This window comes from Lynx canadensis, chromosome A3 (assembly GCF_007474595.2).
Source record: "Lynx canadensis isolate LIC74 chromosome A3, mLynCan4.pri.v2, whole genome shotgun sequence".
Lineage (NCBI taxonomy): Eukaryota > Metazoa > Chordata > Mammalia > Carnivora > Felidae > Lynx > Lynx canadensis.
This window is the reverse complement of record NC_044305.1, coordinates 5,595,160-5,613,261: the sequence shown is the minus strand read 5'-3', so window position 1 is coordinate 5,613,261 and position 18,102 is coordinate 5,595,160. Positions and strand designations below refer to the sequence as shown.

The following is an 18,102-nucleotide window of genomic DNA, read 5'->3' as shown; positions in this document are numbered from 1 at the left end:
CCCCAAGGTGATCCTCACCCCCAGCCCAGGGTGAGAACCAGAGCTCGGGGATCCCAATCACGTGAGGGAATCAGTACCAGCGAGAAGCACCACGGTGCCACCGCGGCCGAGAACGTGAGCCCTGGAATCTCGGAGACCCAAGTTCAAGTCCCAACTCTGCCCCGTCCTAGCTGTGTGACCTCAGGTAAGTTACGCCCTCTCTCTGAGGAAGTCTCTACACCTGGGAAATGGGGAGAGTAAGTCTTCCTAGGATCTTTTCCAAGGGACACGATGAAGCTAAAAGGCCCAGCACACGCAGTCACATCCGGAAAGCACCAAATGATGACAAACCTAGAACACAGGTGGGGATGTGCTCTGGTGGGTGACCATATCCGTCTGCCCAGACATGCTCAGCTCAAAATCAGGTAAACGTCAGAGCCTCGCTCCCAAGTCCTGAACCTTTAACACGAGGGAGACTGGGGAAGGGTCCGGCGACCCGCACCCTGCCGCCGCCGGTGCTCTCCCAGTAAGACAGTCTCTGCCCCCAGCACGCAGGCAGCTTGTCCCTGCTTCCCACGGATGGAAATCACGAGGGCATCCCCTGGGAGCTTGTCAGAAATGCACAAGGTCAGCCCCCCCTCGCCCTGCCCCCGCAAAGGGCAGACTCGACCACGTTTTCACCAGATCCTGGGAGCCTGGTCACTGAACTGTTACGGGCAAGAATGCTACGGGGCTCCCGTCTTGAGATGAACAGGTAAGAGCCGTGGCAGGTCTGAGAGTTCTGGGAGGGGTGAGGGCACTGCTGAGGAGACAGGATGCCCTCTCCCTGATGGCAGCCGGGAGCCCTGGGGGTCCCCGGGGAGGGCGGGGGTGGGGGGGAAGCGTGTCCAAGACCCCCATCTGGCAGCACAGGGACACAGGCTCGCCTCTTCCCTCCGCTCGCCCGCCAGCCGCCTCGGCGAGCAGCCCCTCGGTCCCCACTCCGGCCCGTCACGGGGACAGCTCCTTCCTCCTCGGTGGCTCAGGCTGCGGCCGATCCAACCTTGGCCTCGGGGACCGCTCAGGTCCCTCCCCCGGCACCCCGAGTCCCTGAGACTGACTGAGGGACAGTTTTCAATGGCTGCCAACACCATCTCGACCTTGGCAGTCACTGACCCCCTTCGAACAGGTGCTGCCGTCCCCGGCAGGCCTGTGGTCCCCCAAGGGCGTGTCTCACAGAGCACCTGTGTCCCGCGCAGGTGAGGCAGCACGGGCTGGGGGGAGGGGGGGCGAGCCGGGGCCTCTGCGGGGAGGGCTGGGAGGGGGTCAGGATGGAAAGGCCCAGTCCGGCGTTCGGGAACGAAACTGGTTCAGTCGTGCGACCTCCACACGGACGCGAATCCAGCTCCAGAGAGCCGGGTCCCAGCCGGTCCAGCCTGAGGCTTGGGGTTCATTCAGAAAAGGAGGGCAGGCCCCGATCCCTGGGCCCCCCAGTTCCCCCGGCAAAGCCACTGGAGCCAAGGCCCCCGTCCCCAGGCCTGCCCCTCAGCCCCCACTCATCCCGCAGGCCGCCAAGGGCGGCTCCAGCGGCCTCTCCAGCTTCAAGCAGGGCCCGACGGCTGTGGAAGGCCTCCAGCTCGGCTCATTATCGGAATTTAATCTGGATTCCGAGAGATCAAGAGGACTTGGTGGAAAGTGGCTGCCACGAGGGGAGAGACGCTGAGGCTAACCCAAAGCCAGCTAATCCCCGGCACCCCGGGGCCTCCCTGGAGCCCCGGCAGAGGCTCGCCAGGGAGCCAGATGGCCCAGCTCCACGCAGCTGGGCGGCTGGTGGTAGCAAAGCCACAGACCCCTCAGCAGAGGGGGCAGGCTGGCCACACGGCGGGGTGGCAGGGGCAGGACCTGGGCTCCTCTGGGGATCAGCTCTTGAAGACGATGCGTGTCCCCAACCCCACCCCACCGGCAGAGCTGGGGAAACGCCAACAGGGGCCCCGCCTCCACACAAGCTCAGGCCTTCATCGCCATCAGAGACCGCGAAGCTAAGAGATTCGGCGGGGGGGTGGGGGGGGGGGAGCAGTGCTGCAGCCAAAACCGGGAGCTCCCGTTTTCTTCTGAGGGGTCTCTCTGTGTCACCCTGTGACAACGGTGATCGTAGTGAAGAAGGTGGTGATGGTGGTGGCAGTAGTGATGATCTAAACCCAGTGACCCTTTATTGAGCACTTACTATGTTCTAAATAAGAATGTCGGGGTGCCTGGGTGGCTCAGTCGGTTAAGCGTCCGACGTTGGCTCAGGTCATGATCTCGCGGTTCGTGGGTTCGAGCCCCGTGTCGGGCTCGGTGCTGACAGCTCGGACCCTGGAGCTGGCTTCAGATTCTGTGTCTCCCCCTCTCTCTGCCCCTCCCCCACTCACGCTCTATCTCCCTCTGTCTCAAAAAATAAATTAAATAAATAAATAAATAAGCATGTTAACCCACTTTATCCTCACCACAACCCTGGGAGGTAGATGCAATTACTATCCCCATTGTACAGAGGAAGAAACTGAGGCCCCAAGGGTTACTGGTAGATAGTGTTGGTATTTGAACCCACACTCTTACTAGCCGGGCCATCCTACCTGGGGAATTACACAACAGAATCATTTTGCTTCTGTATTAAAAAAAAAAAAAAACGAGGGGCGCCTGGGTGGCGCAGTCGGTTAAGCGTCCGACTTCAGCCAGGTCACGATCTCGCGTTCCGTGAGTTCGAGCCCCGCGTCAGGCTCTGGGCTGATGGCTCAGAGCCTGGAGCCTGTTTCCGATTCTGTGTCTCCCTCTCTCTCTGCCCCTCGCCCGTTCATGCTCTGTCTCTCTCTCTGTCCCAAAAATAAATAAACGTTGAAAAAAAAAAAATTAAAAAAAAAAAACAAAAAAAAAAAACGAAACAACCCACCCAGAAAAAGATATAAATAATTTAAAAAACATTTTTTTTAACCTTTTAACTTCTGGAGAATGGAGCTCTCGTCTCCTTGTCTCAGGTACGGAAAGGAAATTTGGAAATCTGAAGATAGCATTCCCTTTCCCCGCCTCCCCCCACCCCTGCCTCCCCACGCCTGTCACTCCACTCCCCGCCTATTTGGTACTTTGCACCTGTCATGTTATCTCCTCTGCTGGATCGTGAGCTCCTAGCGGGCAGGGACGTGGGTCTGGTTACTCCCACCGGTGCACGGCACACAGCAGGTACTCAAACGTTTGCTGATAAGGGACTTGGTCTCCCAGCAAGCCAAGCGCCCCCAGAGTCGGGGACCCAAAGCAAGGCTCATAGCCTCACAGATTGCCTGTGGCCAAGCTGCTCATCGGGGGCAACCTGCCATGCCCACCCTGGCCCCCTGCTAGAGAGCCACGGACAGCCGTCCCACCCATCCCTCATCCAACCACAGTGACGTGGGCCTTCTCCCCTCCCCTGGGACCTCTGGAGCCACTCCACGGAGCTAAGCCAGGGTCGAGGGGGCAGCGGCCTCAATCCGGGATGGGACAGGTGCCCACGGTGCCAGCAGGTCGAGACAGGCAGAGAGGGGAGCAGCTGCTGGCAGCCGGGGGGACGGGAGGCCAGGGTTCGTGTTCCATTAAGCGAGGACTGAGTGGCTCACCCTGCCCGGGCAGCATCTCGTCCCTCTGTCCTCCCCACGACCCACGCTTGTCCCTCACTTAGGACCACGGCCTTTGCAGTTCCCCTGAGACACTCTCCCCGCTCTCTCCCACTCCCCGTGGCCAGATCCTTCCTGTCACTCGAACATCCCCAGCTCAGCAAGGCCATCAATGACCACTAGCACTCTGCCAGGCCACGCGGCCCGTTTGTTTCCCATCCACCTTCTCTACCCCGTCGCGGGGAGGACTGTATCCGCTCAAGTCCTCCCCCCGGGACCTAGGAGTGTGACCTTGTTTGGAAAGGGGGTCTTTGGGGCGCCTGGGTGGCGCAGTCGGTTAAGCGTCCGACTTCAGCCAGGTCACGATCTCGCGGTCCGGGAGTTCGAGCCCCGCGTCGGGCTCTGGGCTGATGGCTCGGAGCCTGGAGCCTGTTTCCGATTCTGTGTCTCCCTCTCTCTCTGCCCCTCCCCCGTTCATGCTCTGTCTCTCTCTGTCCCAAAAATAAAATAAATGTTGAAAAAAAAAAATATATTTAAAAAAGGAAAGGGGGTCTTTGCAGACCCTCCGTGGAGTAAGATGAAGTCATACTGGAGGAAGGCGGGCCCCTAATTCGAGATGACTGGTTTCCTTCTGAGAGAGAGACACACACACAGTGTCACGTGAAGGAGCAGAGCCACGTGGCAACAGGGTAGAGGGAACGGACGCAGCTGGAAGCCAAGGGCACCGACAGTGGAGAGCCACCCCCGGAAGCTGGCAGAGGTGGGAAGGGCCCCCCACCACCTCCCAAAGGCTTCCGAGGGAGCACGGCCCTGCCTTGACTTCAGACGTCTAGCCTCCGGCACTGAGCACTTCTCTACTGTCCTCGCAGTACTCCGTCAGGACGCCCCAGAAACCTAGGTCACTCCTCAGCCACCATTCAGATGGGCCCTGCCCTCGTGATCTGAGCTTGCTCGTCCCCACGGTCCAGTTCTGAGGCCGGCACCTGGACGCTCAAGGCGGTGGAAGCAACAAATCGCTGGGCTCACGCGTCTCTGTCCAAGTGCAGGGGCCTCGCACCTCCACGAAGGAGGTCCCGTGCCCGTCAAGCCGGGCTTGCCGCTCTCAGCCTCCAGCGTCCCCCAGCAGCGCAGGGACCGGCGGGTGACGACACCCCTGGCACCAAGCCCGGCACCGGAGGGTGCGAGCCGGCAGTGCTGGAGCAGGTTCCCGCTCGCGAGAAGGGGCGGCATCCCGGCCAGAACCCCCGGGGACCGGCAGCCAGGGAAGGGCCACCGCGCTCCTGCACGGGGACCGGAGAAAGAGCAGCACAGATGACAGCCGCCAACCCTCGCGGATGCGTTCGGCCAGACCCACTCGGAGCAGCCACACTCCGGAGGTTAAGCCTCTTGATGGAGATTTCTGAGGCAGGTGTGGGGGGCCTGCCAGGAGGTCTGGGGAGCGAGCCGGGCTCACTCGGGTTTCTGCACAAGGGGGCAACGGAACGCTATCGACCAACGGCCTCTGCCTCGCCTCCAGCTCATCAGCCTTCACGAGAAAAGTCAAACATCTGGTTTTGTTCAAGAGTCCTGGGGCAATCTGTGAGCGAACAGAGCAAACGTGTGTCGCACCCCCAGAATGAACTCCACGCTTCTTCCTATGAGTCTGGGGGCCAGGGCACAGGCCGTCAGGGTTACCTGGGGCACCTGCGTGTCCACAGTCAGATTCGGAGGCGGCTGCCAGGACCGGGTGCCAGCTCCCCCACGCCACACCACGTCCCTTTCTGGTACCGTCCCCTCCAGGACGGCGTGTAGGGCACTGCGTCCCAGTGGGGGCTCTAAAGTGCAAATTTCGTCCACACTGAGATACCCCTTGTCGCCCGTCAGACTGACAGAGACCAAACAGTTCGATGAGAGACGGCGTCCTGAGCGCTTGGGAAACAGGCCTCCTCTCCTACATGGTTGGTATAAACGGACATGACCTCCAAGGACAGCCGTTCAGCAAAACCTATCAGTTGCCGATGCGTGTACCCTCGGGCTGCACAAGTCTGTTTCTAGAGCCGTATCTGACAGACACGACGGACGTGAAATAATGCGTCCCTGAAAAAAACGTGTCGTCCGCCTGTAACACAGAGAGGTGGGGAACCCGCCACGCACATGCAGGAAACTGGCTAAGTCCCTCACGGCATGGTGACAGAGAGAAAAAGGACGTTCTGTGTGAACCCACCCGGGATCTCCCAAGGCTTGCTGTGAGGCGAAGAAAGCAAGGTGCAGGAGGGAGAATATGAAGAGACGCCCCCTGGAAAGACATACATTCGCACACGTGTTTGCGGATTCAAGGAAGCTCACAGCACTGAACTTGAGGCTGCCTGAGAGACGGGCCCCTGGGACTCAGAGCTCGGCGGGAGCTTCAACGTTCACATTCGTTGCTTTTCTCGCGTCTGAATTTTATGACATCCGCGCGTCTCAGCTACTCAAACCTGTATCTTCAAAAGAAACACTTTCTGTATACCCCCCGGCTCAAGCCCTAATTTGGCCACTTTCTCTCTGGGTGGTGGGGGGAAATGGCACACCCTTTGCTCTCAGCTCTTAATTCTCCCCACGTCACTGAGGAGTCCCCATCCCGGAGGGCTACGATGCACGCGGAATGAGGTTACACATGCAAACCAGTGGAAGTAAGAAAGAAGAGTTCGGTTTTCTTAGTGTGTAAGACGACCCCTAACATGGTGGTGCTTGGGGAGGTGGTGATGGTTCCCAGGTCCCTAGTGTGGTGACAGGTCCCCATTCCCGCTGCACATGCGAATAAGGGCTGTCCCTCAGGAGGCGCCATGAATTCCTCCATTAGTTACTGACGAAATGGCATCGGGAGACGATAAAAGACGATAGAAGTCTGCCAGCCTGAGACATCTTGAAAGCCAACCGCTGGGTGTCACCGCCTGGGTCACATCCACCTCGGGAGCCCATTATGTCCTTGTTCGACGCTCCAGCCCATCTCTCAGCCTTCTTACCCCCCCGGGAGACCTCAAAACTAAATCAATGCAAGATTTTGGTTCCTGACTTCGTGATTCTCCGAAGGCTCAGGTCTCTCTCTGCCTGGTTACTCAGGTTCTGCTCCCCTACCATTTTATTACAAACGGCCACCTTCACTGCTTGCCTGACATCATGGGCTGGGGTTCGCAGTGAGGCACAGGGTAGGCCTCCCCCCAAAATGTTTCTCCCTCTTCCCTACCCCCGTCCCCTCGGTGCCCGTGAACGCATGCCAGACCCAGACCCCCCATAAATACCCACGTGGCTCACCTGGCTGTCTCCGATTCCTAACTCAATTTGCTGACAGGGGCTAGTTTTAAGACACAGCGACATACACCATAAACTTTCTTGAAAAAATGCGTTCCGTGGAGGGGGCCTGGCACACGGCTGGTGACCCGTGACGGAAGCAGCCGCGACTGCCCCCTGCCCCAAACTTGCCCCGTCCCCTGGCCGCCACCTCCCGGGGACCCGTCACAGCACCCACCTGCCCAAGTGCTCCTGAAGCACCTGGTAAACGCTGATCCGGAACGTCTCATTATCGAAGCGTTCCCGGATGTAGTCCTTGTAGATGCGGAATTCGGCTGCGGTCACGGCTTCCCCTTCTGGGATCTTGGAAAGATCAAACCGGAACTCCCGGTGGTGGTAACGTGGGTGGAAGAACTCTTTGTCGTGCTCCACTAGAAAGGAAGAAAGCACACGGGCACCGAAAGCTCGTTAGTAGCTGGCTCTCACGCTCGTGGCCCAGCGTCCCAGCCGGCCCACTGCCGGGCCCCCCAGGTGCCACCTGCCCGTTCCCGCTGACCTGGTGCAGCCGGGGTGGGGGTGGGGGTGGGGTCGCAGCCACAGACCCTATGGTCGCCTTGAGCGACAGCAACGACTCTCCATCAACCCGCTGGGGAGAGTGGGGCACAGACCCAGCCGTCCCAGGGACCCTGGACAGACTCGGGTTCACGGGAGCTCAGGCTTGCGTTCAAATCCGGGCTCTGCCGCTAAGGAGCTGGCCTGCACAAGGTAACAAGTCATCTCTCTGGACCTCGATTTCCTCATCTAAAAATAAGGACAATAGTCCTCCTTCGGGGGTTGTTGTGACAGTTAAGTAACCGAATTCTCATAAGCAGGAGTGTTTATTTTTTTTGGGGGGGGGGTTGTTAATGTCTATTTATATTTGAGAGAAAGAGTGCACGTGAGTATGCGAGCAGGGGGAGGGAGGAGGGGCAGAGAGAGACAGAGACAGAATTGGAAGCAGGCTCCAGGCTCCGAGCTGTCAGCACAGAGCCCGACGCGGGGCTCGAACCCACGAGATCGTGACCTGAGCCCAAGTCAGATCCTGAAGCGACTGAGCCACCCAGGCGCCCCACCCCAGATGTTTCTAACGGCCACCAGGGTTTACAACCACAGCCTTAGAGTGAAAGCAGAAAAAAGAGGTGAACGGCAAGGTCAGGGGACGTGGCTTTTGAAAATGGCTTCTGGATAACGTAAGGCAAAGGCCTCAGTGCTTCTGCTTTATTCTGGCGGTGATCCTAGCCTCGGGTATGACACCCGCTGCATCGATAATAACGCCCCAATGATACAAGCCCAAAATGGGTGTTTCTGGGAGTGGACCTGTGATTCCCAAGTGCACGCATCCTCTGGTCCAAAATGGAACAGGGGAGGGGTGGGGAGAGACCAGACAGGCAGGGAAAATAGTGGAACCAGCTTGGCCAGAAGAGGGGAGAAACACGCCAGCTTCATCTAGAGCTTTGGGTTAATGAACTCTAGAAGCTCTCAGGCTGGGTCAGGGCTACCCCGGCTGCGAGCAGGACGTGAGCGCCTTTGAGGAAGAAGGTCCCCAACAGTGGCAGCCCAAAGGCCCTTCCTACAGATCTCCATTAAAAAAAAAATCTGTTTTAAACCTTAATAGTAGTTCTAAAAGATACTGCGATGGGGGCAGGGGTGGGAGCAGCCCTCAAGGCCAGGGGACTCTGGCTGGGCACAGGAGCGACCCTGTCACTGGAGAGATCTCGGGAAGGTGACCCCTGCACGGCAAGTGCTGGAATCTTGGGCCACATGTGCAGAGCTGGCCACAGGAATGACCTCTCCAGAAACCACTGGATCTGTAGAACATTTCCTTTCTGACCCGGTCTACGGGCAAGGCTGAGCTGGGTGGCAAACAATGGTGATGGGCACGCGTCACCAGTCCCCCAACTCTGATCTATGCGGAAGTGGGGAGGGAGGGGTCTTTGTGGTAGCTTCTAGGAAGTACAGCCCACTGGGGACCACGGAGCTTCGGGAGGGGGCACGGCAAAGACCCTCGACTCTGTCACTGGGGAAATGCCCGGGGCCGGTCCTCTGTCATCCTTCTAGCTCATTCAACCGTCAGGTCACCCAAGGAGGTGGGCACAATGCCACATTGGCAGGGAAGGCACCTGAGACCCAAGAGGTGTGGGGTGGCCTGCCCGGGGCCAAAGAGCCGGGACTCGAACCCAGGCCCCACCGAATCCCAGCCACGCATCTCAGTGGCTGAGCCAACAGCCCCGCAAGACCAATTCCTGTGCCTGTTGTCAGAACATTCTCATTGCGTGACAGCACGCGTCCGGAACGCGCTCGAACCGTGTGTGCAGTTCTGCACACGGTCAAGGTGAACCTCCCCACGGAGCTCCTCCCAGATCGACAGAGCATCACCCCCCAGCACCCCTCTGCTCTCCCCAACTTCTCAAGCCACAGGCTGGTTTTCCTTGTCTTTGAATATCATAAACAGGGATTCACACGGTACATATTCTTTTGTACTCGCCTTCTTTTTTTTTTTTTTTTTTTTAATTTATTTTTGAGAAACAGAGAGAGAGCACAAGCAGAGGAGGGGCAGAGAGAAAGGGAGACACAGAACCGGAAGCAGGCTCCAGGCTCTGAGCTGTCAGCACAGAGCCCGACACAGGGCTCGAACTCACGAACCGTGAGATCACGACCTGAGCCGAAGTCGGCTGCCCAACCGACTGAGCCACCCAGGCGCCCCTCTATCTTTTTTTTTTTTTAAAGCTTGTTTATTTATTTTGAGAGAGAGAGACAGAATGCGAGTGGGGGAGAGGCAGAGAGAGAGAGAGAGAGAGGGAGACACAGAATCCAAAGCAGGCTCCAGGCTCCGAGCTGTCAGCACAGAGCCCGACACAGGGCTCGAACTCACGAACCGTGAGATCACGACCTGAGCCGAAGTCGGACGCTCAACCGACTGAGCCACCCAGGCGCCCCTGAAATGTTCCCTTACACAGTCCTATTTAAGTCCCATGCGGCTGTAGAATATGAGAGGGGCATTCCACAGCCCCCCTCCCTCCCCCCATGCCGACAGACTGCACAGATAAAGTCTCCATTTCCAACCATCGGCCTCTGTCCTCCCCCAGAGAACGTGGGTGCAGAACCCCCAGCTTGTAGCAAAGATGCCTGAAGAACCCAGAAGCACACACACACACAAAAAGCAGTATTCACGAAGCACCAGCTCTGGGCACTTTCCAGCATCATCTGATCGACTCTGGTGAGGCAGGATGGATCCCCATTTTACAGATGAGGAACCAGAGGCTCGGGGACTTGCCCAAGATTACAAGTGAAGTGAGTGGCTGGCCTCCGGAAGCCCACTCTGGAACCAGGTGAGCTCAGCTCAAATCTCAGCTGTGTCTATCAGCTGTGTGGTCTTGACCGCGTTCCCTAACCTCTGCATGCCTCCCCTTGCCCCGGGGATAATAATGAGAACGGCCCTTCCTCGCTGAGCTGTCCAGAGTCAGCACCTAACAGCAATGCTGGGCACACGGAACCAACTCACGTCCTGGGCCTCTCAAACAATGAGCCGAGGGAACGACGGTCGGTGCAGAAGGAGCCTTATGCGCGTGTGGGTACCTGACAACCGTATTTGAAAAAGAGTGCGGTTAGACCGGACACTAAAGACATGTGCGAATAAGCACGACACGAACACAGGTGCCATCACTAAAGTCACCCCCAAACAAGGAGAGAAAAGACTGATGCATAATCACAAAGCTCAATCTAGGCAGCAGGTGCACACAAAACCTTTTAAACGTCTAAGATAAAAATGCATCTTACCTGTGAAGACAGTGAAGCGATCAGGGTTATACGGTTTCTTTTGTTAAAACGATACAGGCACCGAGCGTCCGGCTACATTTGTTGCAAACATTCGCAGGCCCTTTCGGGCGGCTTTCTGAGCAAATTGCCCTCACTAATTATTTCAGGGCAATGAGCAGCATAAACCACATGGACCTCCTGTGCTTCCTAAGACCACGGCATCGTGGGTTTTAGAAATAACTTTGTGATTTATCAAAGAAAGAACAGTCATTCCCCCCCCCCCAAAAAAAAGAGCAGTTAATAATTCAAAGTCCAAACCAAACTCCCAATCTCGTATTTCCAAGGCTTCCATTTTACACAGCAGTCACCCCACAGCACAGAATCTACACCATTTCGATCTCAGGGGTCAAGACGGTTCAGCTCTCGCCACGAAAGCAGAGAAATGCATGTACTTTGAGGGAGTAAATACGTCTTCACATTTCCTTGTCACGTCACCATTCTTGATTACCCAAGACCTGGGTTTTGAAATAACTGCCTAGAGTTGTTATCTCCCTTTGTCCATACAGAAAAGCTTTCCAAAGGGAACCCAGAGCCTAGGAATCTAGCTTTTTCTGCACTGACCTCTGCACTCCAGCACCCCACCGGCTAAGAGAGCTCCCGGGCATTAACGAAGACTTTCATCTTCCAAACATGAAAAGGGCCCAGATCTCCGAGACCAAGAGAGAAGTCCAAAGAAAACGGATTCCGGGAAACACCGTTCCCCAAAGCCGATTTTCGTGTTCTTTTACAAAAGGCTGGAATTAATAACCCCCACGCTGGTCCTGGGAGGGGTAATTCTGGGTGGGAGAATGTCAGTGTTTATGGACATTTATCTGTTTAGCAGAGGCAGGTGGGAACAGGAAGCCACCGGCCCGGGCGTCCCTTCTCACCACCCGCTGACACGTCAGGGAACCCCTCTGCCCCATGCAGGTGACCACGGTCGCGACACCCGACACGCAGACTCACGCAGCTGGCTGGGTGCTTACCCTTCTGCGTCTGCGTCCTTCACTCAGCCTCCCCCCGTGTGGCTGTGTGTAGTCATGGGTCATTCGTCTGCACTGCTGTATCGAACCCCGTTGTGGGTACAGGCCCCCGTCTCCTCTTTGAGGGTAGTTTCCAGTCTGGGGCTGTTACACACCCTGCTTTGAGGAACATCCTGGTACGTGCCTTTTGGCGAACACGTTTCTGTTGGGGAAACACTCTGACACAGGACAGCAGGTCAGCGGGCAGGTAATCGCTGGTCTTGGGTAGATGCACCTGACTGTTCCCATGTCAAGAATGTGGGGGTAACGGCAATGGGGCCAAATGAGACACAGCCCCCAGAGGAACAGTTCGTTTTAGTTTCTGTTCGTAAACCCCGGTGCATTTGTTTACGTATGAGGGAGTTCTTCACATGGAAGACGGTGAATCCAGTCTTGAGGAAGGATGGGGACAAGCAGCCCCAGTGGACAGGGAAGGGCACCGCGGCAGAGGAGACAGACTGGTCCAAAGGTCTCCAGTTCCGAGCCTCTTTAATAAAGATGACGCTCCGGGAGGCAAGAGAACCAATCAAGAGTCCGCAATATAACCAGAAGCTAGAAATGACTTTTCAAGGACGCTTGACTGCTCGAGATCCCATGTGTCAGAAACCTCCCCCATCCTGACTTGACTCTAAAACTTCCAACCCAGGCTCCTCTCCTTCCTACAGGGATACACTTCACCCGGAAGGTTCTGTCACACGTCCAGAACTCCCTGGAGCTGACTGTTACCAAGGCAGCTGTCGGAAGGCAACCGGTGGCCCGGAAGCCTTGGGCATGTCAACTTCCAGGATGGCTCTACATTCATTCGAAGATTTACCCGGCGAGGTGATGGAGTCTGAAAAGCTGCCCAAGGCACGCCAGAAATCGGGAGCTCTAGAAAGTGGAACAGGCGTACCCAACTACTCCCAGAGGAAAAGGTTCTCTTAGTAACACGACGGTTGGCACTCGGCGGTGCAACTGTTCCAGAAGAAGACAGGGTGCTGTCCGGAACGCACAGTAAAGGAATAGCACGCAAAAGCGTAAAATGATACACGCTTCCAGGAAAACAGCTCCGCGTCTCCTCGCACCCCAATGCACTCGCTCAACAAATGCTCCCTGACCGCCCCAGCGGGGTGTGGGAGAGCGCTCCATTGTCCTGAGATTCGAGAAACACCGATAAAAGCCCAGTTAGGTCGAAGCTCTGTCCCCTGCCTAATCCCTGAGCTAGGTAATGCCTATCACTTTTTAAATTTTATGTTTAATATTTAGTACTAAAAACAGTAAGTAATACATTATTAATATTAATTATTATATTTATTTATAGATTGTGTTATTTCATTGTAATTCAATGTAACTTAATATTAATCATTTAATATTTTAAATTTTTTTTTTCAATGTTTATTTATTTTTGGGACAGAGAGAGACAGAGCATGAACGGGGGAGGGGCAGAGTGAGAGGGAGACACAGAATCGGAAGCAGGCTCCAGGCTCCGAGCCATCAGCCCGGAGCCTGACGCGGGGCTCGAACTCACGGACCGCGAGATCGTGACCTGGCTGAAGTCGGACGCTTAACCGACTGCGCCACCCAGGCGCCCCAATCATTTAATATTTTAAAATATACATAAGATTCACCATCTTTTTAAAAAAATTTAAAAAAAAAAAAATTTTTTTTTTTTTTTCAACGTTTATTTATTTTTGGGACAGAGAGAGACAGAGCATGAACGGGGGAGGGGCAGAGAGAGAGGGAGACACAGAATCGGAAACAGGCTCCAGGCTCCGAGCCATCAGCCCAGAGCCCGACGCGGGGCTCGAACTCACGGACCGCGAGATCGTGACCTGGCTGAAGTCGGACGCTTAACCGACTGCGCCACCCAGGCGCCCCTAAAAAAATTTTTTTAATGTTTATTTCGTTTTGAGGCAGAGAGAGACACAGCAATGAACGGGGGAGGGGCAGAGAGAGAGGGAGACACAGAATCAGAAGCGGGCTCCAGGCTCTGAGCTGTCAGCCCAGAGCCCGACGCGGGGCTGGAACTCACGGACCGCGAGATCGTGACCTGAGCAGAAACCAAGAGTCGGACGCTTAACTGACTGACCACCCAGGAGCCTCGGTAACTACATTTTTCATTTTTCGAGGGACTGTCGTACCGTTTTCCACGGAGCCTGCATCGTCCTACCATCCCACCAACCGTACTCAAGGGCTCCGGTCTCTGCAGGTCCTCGCCAGGAAGGGTCGACTTGTTGTCTTCTGGCGTTCCGTTTTGACAGCAGCCAGGCGGATGGCAGCGGGGTGGACGGCCACGAGTACACAGGCCCTCCCGCGGGCCTGGATGGCGCGTCACAGGGGTCACACACAGGATCTCACGGGACCCTTATCGAAGCCCTACTCAGCGGCAGGCACGTGAATCAGGTCCATTCTACAGATGAAGACGATAAGGCTCAGAGAGGTCAAGTCGCTTCCCCAGAGCCACACAGCCGGTCCGAACACCCACTTGGTGCCCGCGTCACCGGCCGCAGGACCCCCTCCCTGACGCTGGACACGGCCGCCGCCCGCCCAGCTGCGGAGATCATCAGGTAAGGACACAGCTCGGAAGCACAGCAAGTTCGCCACATCCGCCTCCTTACACGCTAAGCTCGGCGAGTGAAGACCGCATCCCACTCGGGTCCCTCTCCAGTTTGCAAGTTCGGCTCCTGCCCAAGGCCAGGGCCGCCCCCGAGAGAGGCCGACAGCTCCAAGACTGGCCCGTCTCCCCATCGTCCCTCCCTAGCCCCCCGCCTGGCGGAGGGCACACAAGCAGCATTGTCTCCCCGCCCCCCAAAAACCGCTGTTTCAACTCTCGAACTTTCCACCAAATACTTGGGCTGCCGAGGAGACCACCTGGGGTCCCAGCGCCGGGCGCTCCGAGAGGGTCTTTGGAGACACTGCCTCCTTGTTAGATGCCCCGAGACCCAGGCGCGGAGGCGAGGCCGCTGGCAGGCCAGGCATTTGTCATCGTGCGCGGCACAGATGTGGGGTGGGGGTGGGGTAGGGGAATTACTGTACCGCAAGATTAAACACTTCAATGTCAACATGCGCTCAGTGTTGCTCGAACAATGTTATCATTGTGAATTGAATGGACCAAAGGGTTTAGGGGATGGGGCGGGGAGAGGGAGAAAAGATGGGTTTAATTATCTCTAGGGCTGAAGCCAGTTATTTGCCTAAAAAGACCCAGACGCTGGTGGAGCTGGAAAGAAAAATGGGCTGTAAGCACATGTCGAGCCTTCTGCCGCAAACCCAGGCGGCCAGCCCTCATTCGTGGGCGCCCCAGCTCCGCGAGGGAGGCAGCCAGCCCCCCGGGGGTCTCCGGGTCCCCAGATCCCATTCCTGGTCAATTGCGAGCGGAGGCACAGAATGGAAACCGTTCGCTGTTTTCGGCTCGACTGGTTATTCTCAACCGCGGTCATTCTGTCCTCCCCTCAACCCCACCAAGGGATATTGGGCAACGCTTGGATTCGTTTTTGTTTTGCCACAACTGACGGGGTATTTGCCACTGGCAGCTAGTGGGTGGAGGCCAGGGACATTGCTAAACATCCTGCAACGCACAGCACAGCCCCCCACCCCTTCAGGGAATGGTCCGGCCCCAACTGTCAATCATGCCAAGTTGAGACTCCCTTGGCAAACAGACAAACGACTCCTAAGAGAGGAACCCTGGGGTTTGGCCCCATCTGGGCTCTCAGCCAGGTGAGCGGGACCCCAGGCACCCTGGACCTCGGCTTTTCCCTGCAGAACGAGGGGACGGATTTCATCGGTCTCGCCCCCTCCCTGCACTCCCATCAGGGCCGTACCATGGAAAGTTGCCAACGTTCTACCAGTTTTGACCTATAAGGGTTCAACCTCACACCTCTACACTTGACCTCTGTGTCTGTGCTTCCGATATGACTGCCACTAACCCACAGGTGTCTACGCGGAGCACCTTGACACGTGGCTGGTGCTGCTGGGACCCGAAGGCTTCCATTTATTCTAGCGCGATTCATCTGACTCTAAACGGCCACGTGAAGCTAGCGGCTCCCATATCGGGCAGCACAGACGCAGAGCGTTTCCGTCCGGGAAGAAGGTTCTATTGGACAGCCATGCTTCGCCGTATCGGTGTGCTGGCTTCTTAAAGCACCAAGACGATGTGTAAAGCTCACTGCAAACCAGGGTCTGACACATGTTCTCGGAGGTACAAGAGGAGGTTTTTTTCCCCCAGCTCAAAGACACCCCCGTTGTGAAAAATGCCACGGAGACGGGGAGAGGTTAATCCTTGAGTTGTGTGCGAGGCCTGGGACGGAAGCTGGTGGCTCCGTGGCTCTGGGTTCTGTCTTTGCTCTAGGTCACCCTGGCACCCCAGCCCCTTCCCTCGTGCGGAGCTGGGCTCGTCTCCATGGTCACAGCCCCACGGGGCTTAACATCCCTTATAACCTCCCCTCCCCCACCTGCCCCGTTCTTTCCCGCCTAGAACTGAACTGCTGATTATTTTGATGGGCCTGCTGACCTGTTTATTAACGGTCTCCTCTTCTAGGTTTTAACTCCAAGAGTATACACACTGAGCAACAGAACGTTAACAGGTTTCAACCGTGGAGCTGTACAATGGGAGAGCTCTAGAAATACTTAATTCTGGGCGCCTGGGCGGTTCAGTCGGTTAAGCGTCCGACTCGTGATTTTGGCTGAGGTCATGATCTCCCAGCTCATGGGATCGAGCCCCATGTCAGGCTCTGTGCTGACAGTGTGGAGCCTGCTTGGGATTCTCCCTCTTCCTCTCTCTCTTCTCCTCCCCCACTTACGCTCTCTTTCTCTCTGTCAAAAACCAATCAATCGATCAATCAATCAACCCTTCATCGGGTTGCTGTTGGCTCAAAATAGACCAGGGACTGGCCAACTCCATTGCGCTCCAGAATTACCAGGGAGCTCATTAACACAGAGATCACTGGCATTTGTAATTCAGGGGGTCTGGGGTGGAGCCTAAGAACCAGCATTCCTAACACATTCTCAGGAGATACTGGAGGTCTGGGGGCCCCACTTTAAGAACCGCAGGACAGAGGCTGTGTGTAGAATGCCACCACCCAGAGAGGTCCTGAACGATGTTAGCTGTCACTATTTGGTTGTTCTCCACTGTCGCATCTGCTCTGTCGCTTGCCTGACTCTTGGCAGGTTCTCCAGTATCTCAGTGAAGAGTCTTCAGAAACCTCCCCAGCCGGCACCCTCGCCTCACTCAGCTCAAGAGCAATAAATAACTGGGTCTGGGGGGGGGGGGACACGGGTTCGAACACAGGCTCTGCCAACCACCGGCAGGGACACAGGACAAGTCAACCCATCTCTGGGAGGCTCAGCTTGCCCCTCTGTAAAATGGAGACATTAAGGGGCCTCCAGTTACGGGGCCTTTTGAGAATTCAAGGTCACAGAGGCAGGGGGTGGAGGGGGACACATGTGCCCTAACCACAGCAGCCCCCCACCCCCACCCAGGGCGGCCACTACTGGGGAGAGGAGCTGCTTTGGGACAGGAGGGAGCCTCTCCAGACCTTGCCCCAAAGCAGCCAAAGACTCCAGGGTCAGCTGGGCACATACAGCTGGCTTAAGGTATTTTAGAAGCAAATCAAATCAAATGAGAATTTATAATCCTTCCTGAGGTCTGGGCTCCATCAACCCAAACTCATTAGGCCCCCGCCGTGCAGGTGCAGCTAAGGAAGAGACTGTTGTGCGTTTCCTTCACGCTGGGCTCCCATCTCCCTTTCAAAATAAAAGCTTCTCTAAAGCCCAGTACTTGGACCGAACCACAGAGCCATCCATGGTGATCGCTGCACACAGGATGGTGTAGGTGAGGTGTGCAAAGGCTGGACCGCACCAGGGCTGGGCAGTTTGCTGGAAGGCTGGACCGCACGGCGGGGAGGGAGGGTTGCTGGCACCGGCGATCTTCAGGAGCCACATCCGTTTGACATTCACATTTTCCGGGTTTTTTTTTTCTCCCAAGTTTATTTACTTATTTATTTTTAAGTAATCTCTACACCCAACGAGGGGCTGGAACTCACGAGCCCGAGATCAAGAGTCACATGCTCCACCCAGCCAGCCAAGTGCCTCGCTATTCACACTGTCAACAGGCCGAACTTGGATCCCCAAACTGAACCACGCCAAAACACCCTCAAGCTCACCCCGTTGTCCTCTGCACCTATTTCTGGTCACGGAAGGAGAATCCACGATCAAGAAGCCAAAGGATGGTTTTGAAATCTGTTGCACATCATCCGTAGAGGTGCAAACGACTTCCAGAGGGAGTCTCCCCAGCTTACATGAGCCGGTTCTACACGGGGACATCTTACAAATCACTGGAAAGGATCAGTAGTGATCGAAGAGAATTCCTGTACAATTAAATTTACGTAAAGTTTTAAAACCGGGGCGACGAACCCATGCCGTGGGAGGACCGGACAGGGGTCACC

At 56.2% G+C, this 18,102-nt stretch overlaps 1 protein-coding gene across 1 annotated transcript in view; it reads right to left on the bottom strand.

Moving 5' to 3' along the window:
* The window catches only part of BMP7 (bone morphogenetic protein 7), a 90,835-nt gene that overhangs the window by 51,279 nt on the left and 21,454 nt on the right, over nt 1-18,102 (bottom strand). The window contains exon 2 of the mRNA XM_030309338.1: nt 7,066-7,258. Coding sequence (XP_030165198.1) covers nt 7,066-7,258 — 193 coding nt within the window. The remainder of the gene's footprint in view (nt 1-7,065; nt 7,259-18,102) is intronic.